The sequence below is a fragment of the Vicia villosa genome, linkage group LG3, assembly GCF_029867415.1.
Source record: "Vicia villosa cultivar HV-30 ecotype Madison, WI linkage group LG3, Vvil1.0, whole genome shotgun sequence".
Taxonomy (NCBI): domain Eukaryota; kingdom Viridiplantae; phylum Streptophyta; class Magnoliopsida; order Fabales; family Fabaceae; genus Vicia; species Vicia villosa.
Window position 1 is genome coordinate 52,245,059 of NC_081182.1, and position 6,721 is coordinate 52,251,779.

The window sequence follows — 6,721 nt, forward strand, 5'->3', positions numbered from 1 at the left end:
GTAAGAAATCTTGGCAATACATAAAATGAAACTTATAATTTCTCTTAACCTAAAATGAAACCTATAATTTTTCTCTTAACCTATAATTTTTTTACCTACAATGTAATTTCTCCTAAAATGAAACTTTTTTATGTATACTTTTAAAATTTTACAAAATTAAATATTTACGAGGTACTTGAAGAAGAGAAAAAAAATTATATATCAATAATGTAAAATAATTTTATTTTACTAATCAATCAACTAAAGTATATCTCTTCAAATCACGCATATATTTTAAAATTATAAATTTTTATTGGATAACAGTTTAAAACTATTATACACCGTTACCTTCACTAAAATTTCTTTAATCTCTTTGAAGAAATACATGGTGGGTAGATTAAGAAATTTCCAAAGACATAATGACATTGATATTACCATTTACATCATCAAAGGGACCAATAATTTTCCCACACAATTGTCTAACCTATTCTGGGTTGGAAACTGTAAGCATCACATGAAACATTTCCATCACTAGCTCCCTATCTGCATGCTGGAAAAGGTTATTTATTTCATCATCTTTAACATCATATATTTTACCAAACTCAAATAAGAACGTTAAACACCCTTTCTTTAACTTGTGTAATTGATAAAGCCAAGCCTCATTTAACATCTCAAGAACATTGCCTGAGTTAATATCTTCAAGAAGGCTTTCCTCACATAAATCTTTCAGATCACCGATGTCATACTTATTAGCTGCACCGAGCAATGCAAGACAGTGTTTCCGGAAATCTTCGTGTTTGATTGATCCGTACAAGTAACTTAGAAGAGCGGTGCATGATTCGAGTGAGATGTCTTCTATATGAATTGTTGAGGACTCTTTTTCCTTCAGGTTGTGATGAAACATGCTTTGAAACACAGGAGAACTCGCGGACAAAACTGCCTTGTGAGCTCTCAATGTACCATTGGAAGTTATGATGGTTAGGTCAGCATGTATAGCCTCGTCGAGCATGCGAGAGAGGCAATGGAGAGTACTTCTTTGAGCTTTGTTGCATGGTGAATTTCCATCAGATGACCATATAGAACGAGGTTCTTCACCCTGAGTTCAAAAGAAAATATCAAAGCATTAAGCAGAAAAACTCAGATCCTAGTGCAGAGGTTTGTCAAATACACCTACACTTTTATTGTTATCAGAAAAAGAATAGGAATTAGAAACTCACACTCATATGGCATATCTTCAGGTCAAGAAACTCAACGTCGATGATGAATCGACCCGTGAAAGCAGTATCAACAGACCAGATAAAGTCATCCTGGGTCCTAAGTAGCCTTTCATAAACTGCATACAAGCAAACAGAAACAACCTGTATCAGCATTTCATTATATAATCTTAAAACTTCTATAGGTAATTGCAATAGAAGACTTCTCGTTTTCCAATTTGAGGATGCAATATTAAGTTATCCATATTTTCTCTTGACAAATAAAGGAGATGCAAAGGTGATCAAGGAAGATAGGGCAACAGACACATAATATCACTTCAGGCAGAATTTTCTAAGGCCTCTATAATCAATACATCCAAGACATATAGAGATTGAATGACACTTAATCAAATACAAAACTCAAAATATCACTCATCTAACCTTAATTAACGGCTCACTAGTTTGATCACCTCTATAAAGGCAGACTTGATATATCCACTTTGTGGTTTGTTAAAAATTATGGTTGAGTCTAAATCATCTCTACAAAAACGGCTTAATTGTAAAGTGAGTATTGTCTTCACTTATAAACATATATTAAGACCATATCCTTTTCAATGTGGGACTTTTCAGCGCCTTTACGCACATGACCGAACATCTGAAGCATGTATATAAATGGTAGGTGACCTGATAGTGGAAACTTGATAGAAGGCGGCCAACAGATTTTGGATAGGCTCTAATACCAAAAGGCTTATAGGATGAGGATTGTCCTCATTTTAAAATTGGTACTTGACCCTATAGCGAAAACCTCATAGCAGGTGACCCAATGTATTTTGAATAGGCTCCAATACTATTACAAATGTGGTTGGTTAGGCCAAATTCATCTCTATAAAATCAACTTGTAGGGTTAGAAATATCTCCACTTTATAAATGGTAGATGGTCCGATAGTAGAAACCAACAAATTTTGGATAGACTCTGATACCATCTTAGAAATGTGGCTATTTGGGTGTAACTCAACTCTGCAAAACTAACTTATACAGTGAGAATAAAGATGAAAATAAGTGGTGACTGGTGAGTGATCTGATAGTGAAAACCTGATATCAGGTGGTCCACCAGTTCTTAAACGAGACTCTGATACTGTGTTTAGAATTGTAGTCGGACGAAACTCAACCCTACGAATGTAATGTATGTATTGTCTACTCTTATAAACATTATAAATATAAACATATATTGATACCATATCCTTATCAAAGGAGAAGGTGGGACTCTTCAACATTACTCATTTCAACCATTTCAATACAATCCCATTTTCATCATTGATCAAAAGCCAATACACATACACAAAGTGTAACTTTTTTTTATCACATTTATGCAAATAAAATGTCATATATAATGTTATCAGCAAAATACAAAAATAGTAAATAAACAAAAAAAGTGTCGGTGAAAACTTACCAGGTGAAATAATAAACTTGCGAGATGAACCAGCAACGGAGACACGAAGAATGAATCTAGCAACGGGTGGGTGTTCCTTAGAAACACGAGAAGGTTCTGGAAAAAGATGAATGGAGAAGAACCTATTCCTTACTATTGCAAAGTGCCTGGACAATTCGGAAGAAGAGGAAACCGAAACAAAGAAAAATTGAAAATCTAAAGATCATTGAAATACAAGAGAGTTAGAGATAGAGAGAAAGTTGAGACACACAGACCAGTTCCAGATTCCGAGTTTGAAAGGATCGGATTTTTTGTAGGAAGAAGGTCCAAAATTGTCGATTTTCCACTGTGCTAATCTTGCAACCGTGTCCACCCTCTCCGCCATGGTTGGAGAGTTGGAGTGTCTGACGGAAAGATTCTTGTCATCCTGTTTTCTGTTCATGTCTCTAAGTCAAGAAAGAGAAGCGTGAACGCATCCTACTTTTCCCTCTTTTTACTTTATATGTTTTTGATATTTCTCTTGTTTTATTTATTTTTTTTTTTTATCAAATTTTATTTTATTTTTTTAATAAAGAGATTCTCATTAATTCAAAAAAATATATATATACACGGCGATCGTTTCAGATCCAGCCACCACAAAAACGCAGATACTAAAAGATCCATCTAAGTCATCATTAGGAAAGCAATGTGCTTCCTAATTTTTGGATCCACCGACCCACCTAAGTCCCTTTACCCTGACTTGTTATCCAATTGAATTCTTGATCCCATTTAAGCGGCTCTCTGTTAATATGCATTCAAGCCAAAACTTTCTTCCAATCTTTCTTGAAAATATTATAGCAAAACAAGAGATGTTGTATGGTCTCATCCTTATCACAAAAATAGCACTTGCCATCCAACACAACACCAAACTTCTGTAATCTCTGTTTTGTTGCTAAGCGGCCTTGCCAAGTTGTTGTACATACTACTTCTCCACTCTACAACTTGACCTCTATTATTCAGTTCAAGATATACTATGCGAGTACTAAAACTAGCTTACTGCAAGCAGATACTCCAACTCTGCAATCCCAACACAGACTCTCTTTGTTTAAGTATGCATTTCATAATCCAGGTGTTGTTGGCTCTAGGTTGAACCTCCATTAGCTTATCTTTTTTCAGATACTAACAATGTACCCATCTTATCCAAATATTATCCTCCTTCCCACTCAAGTTCATTAGCAGCCTTATCATATGAGTTTTGTTCCATTCTTCCAAGGATAAAATATTCAGGCCCCCTTTGTTCTGAGGAGTACACACAACTTTCCATGCCACTGGTTCCTTCTTACTCTTCTCATTCCTGCCAGTCCATAAGAACCTCCTACACATAGCCTCTATCTTATGAATCACCTCCTTTGGAAGAGGGAAACATTTCATCCAATAGGTAGTCATAGCATTCAAGACACTCTTGATCAACTGCACTCTACCTGCATGACTTAACAGTCTAGCACTCCGGTGATTTAGTCTACTCATCATTTTTTCAATCAGAGGGTTATAGTTCTGAACAGTTAGTTTTTTCCCTGTCAAGGGCACCCCAAGGTACCTGAAAGGTAACCTCCCTTCTTTAAAATTAGTTATTCCCATAATTGCCTTCTTATCATGTTCCTCTACTACACTAAAGTAAGCACTACACTTTATAGGATTTACTTTCAACCCTGTGGAATTGGAGAAAGTGTTATATGCCTCAATTATTAATTCCACAGATTTTGTATCTCCTCTTGTAAACATTAAAAGATCATTAGCAAAGCATAAGTCAATAATTTCCAGTTTTTCACACTTGGAGTGATAGTTCTTTCCAACTTTTTGAAGGCATCTATAAAGGTATTCCATGACTATAACAAAAAAAAGGGGGGAGATAGGGTCACCTTGTCTCAACCCCCTTTTGGCTCTTATACTCTTAGTGATTTGGCCATTAACACAAAACCTGTAGGATATAGTTTCTACTGCCAACATGATCCATCTGCAGAACTTCTTTGGGATTCCAACTTCCTTCGTATAGTTTCCAGAGCCCTCCAATCAATGATATCATATGGCTTCGGAATATCAAATTACTGCATATATCTTGGAGTACCATGTTTCCTATTGTTACCATAGAGGAGCTCATATTCCAGTAGGATATGGTCATGTATATGCTGATAATACTGTTTAGGACTCTGCTCAGCCTATTTGCTAGAATTTTTGAAATCATTTTATACATAGTAGAACATCAAGAGATGGGCCTATGATCCTTGATGGCTCTTACATCAGGTCCTTTAGGGATCATAGTTACTAGGGTACAATTCCACTCCAAGAAAATTTTCCCTTGTTCAAAGAATTATTTGATAGCCTCCTTGACATCATCTTTTACTATATCCCAAGCACTCTTGAAAACTTTTGCACCATAACCATCCAGCCCTGGAGATTTTTGGTTATGGATATCCTTCAGAGCTCTTTCCATTTCCATAACTATAACTGGAGCCCCCAGCATCTCTTTTTGGTCATTGCTCAATTGCTTCCCATCTCTCATAGCATTAATATTAATCCCTTCAAGGTTGTTCTCACTTGTTCCCGTCAGTCCACTATAGAACCTGAGCACTTCCTTTTCATTATCCTCTTGAGTTTCAGCTCTTGATCCATCTTCCATAACAATATTGTGCATATTGTTTTGTCTGTATTTGGATTTGAGGGATACATAGAAGTATGCATTATTACCATCCCCTAGTCTCAACCACTTGATCTTTGATTTATGCTTTAGCATATGTTCTTCTATCTCATTCAACCTAATAACTTCTTTTGTGCACTTTAGAATTTTTCCCATAAGCTGAGCATTCAGTCTGTCATTTATCAGTTCCAATTGAAGATTGTTCAGTTCACTTCTATCTTCAACTAGCTTCAGTTTGACACCAATACTCTCCCTTCCCATCTTTCTCACCACTGGCTGCAATCTCCTCAGTTTACCCCATAACTTGACCATGGGGGTACCTGTGATGTGTTTGTTCCAACTGGTTGCCACTGCCTCCTTGAACCCCTTCATATCAGTCACATTGTTAAGGAACTTAAAGTTGCTCTGCCTTGTTTGGTATGGATCTTGTTGATGGATGTATGGAAGGGCATGGTAAGAAATTCTAGGGGTCATGACTTTCAAGTGCAAATCCTGGTTATTATGCATCCATTCAACATTTCCAATGCCTCTATTAATTCTGGTGTAAATGGACTCATTTGTTTGTTTGTTACTCCATGTATAGTAATCACCAGTGCTATCCAACTCAAATAGCCCTACCCGATCCATCATTTCTACCATGTCTTTGTATTCAGTCTCATGCACTCTTCTACCTCTTACTCTATCTTTTTCTTTCAAGATATTGTTAAAGTCCCCAATTAATATCCAAGGCCCAATTTGGTGTTGGTGTATCCTCTTGATGTCTTTCCATAGGTGTTTCCTCTGCTCAAGTTGATTCATCCCATATATGGTTGTGAATAAGAAGAGGAATTTACCATTTGCCTCATAGAGACTGCTATGGATCATTTGTGTTGTGTTATGGACATGTCTCACTTTCTTTCTTTTTTTTCTTCTGAAAAATCTTATAGTTCTTTTTAAAAGAAGTTATTCAAGTTTTTTTTTTAATTTTAATTCTAAGCTTAAATGTGTCTCTGTTACTTATAAATAAACAATTTTTATTTTAGTCTTGTAAATATATTTGTTTAGTTGAATTTAATGAGTATGCACGTAAAATTGTTTCACAATATCACTTAATAAGAAATTATTATTATGATATTTTATATAACTAATTTTAAAAATATTTAAGTGATTATATGAAATAACTTCGCTCATCGAATATCGGTGTAGAATTATTTTACAGGTCGTATACCTTCTATTTTTTTATTGATCTTTGTAAATATGTCTTTTTATTTGTCTCTTTTTTTTTTTTATAATTCTTGCAAGATTGATTTATATTATAATTAATGTCTTTCATGTGTAAAAGATTTCATTTTAGTTCATTTAATATTAATTTCATAAAAACTAAAATGATATCTCTAAACTCTTATCTTATTATAGGAATGTTAGACAAAATCAAGACTAGGTTGAACTATGGTAATTCCAAACTTT

General features: G+C 34.9%; 1 protein-coding gene across 2 annotated transcripts; it reads right to left on the reverse strand.

Moving 5' to 3' along the window:
* Positions 1-328: 328 nt before the first annotated feature.
* LOC131661413 (BTB/POZ domain-containing protein At1g21780) lies at positions 329-6,216 on the reverse strand. Of its 2 annotated transcripts, XM_058930952.1 has the most exons (4): positions 2,877-3,090; positions 2,623-2,768; positions 1,197-1,312; positions 329-1,075 (listed from the first exon to the last, which is right to left on the reverse strand). In XM_058930952.1, the coding sequence occupies exons 1-4, from the start codon at positions 3,041-3,043 to the stop codon at positions 464-466; spliced, it is 1,041 nt and encodes a 346-aa protein (XP_058786935.1). In that variant the 5' UTR covers positions 3,044-3,090; the 3' UTR covers positions 329-463. The 2 variants fall into 2 exon arrangements, 1 of the variants encoding a protein (XP_058786935.1); XR_009301183.1 differs by lacking the exons at positions 329-1,075; positions 1,197-1,312 and having other exon boundaries at positions 2,628-2,768; positions 2,877-6,216.
* Positions 6,217-6,721: the final 505 nt, after the last annotated feature.

What these genes read in the sequence shown, in the direction of transcription:
- LOC131661413 (XM_058930952.1), bottom strand. Translation starts at nt 3,043, where the DNA reads ATGAACAGAAAACAGGATGACAAGAATCTTTCCGTCAGACACTCCAAC. An exon ending in AAACTCGGAATCTGGAACTG is followed by an intron (nt 2,769 to 2,876) that starts GTCTGTGTGTCT and finishes CGAATTGTCCAG; the next exon opens with GCACTTTGCAATAGTAAGGA. An exon ending in TGAAGATATGCCATATGAGT is followed by an intron (nt 1,076 to 1,196) that starts GTGAGTTTCTAA and finishes TTTTGAACTCAG; the next exon opens with GGTGAAGAACCTCGTTCTAT.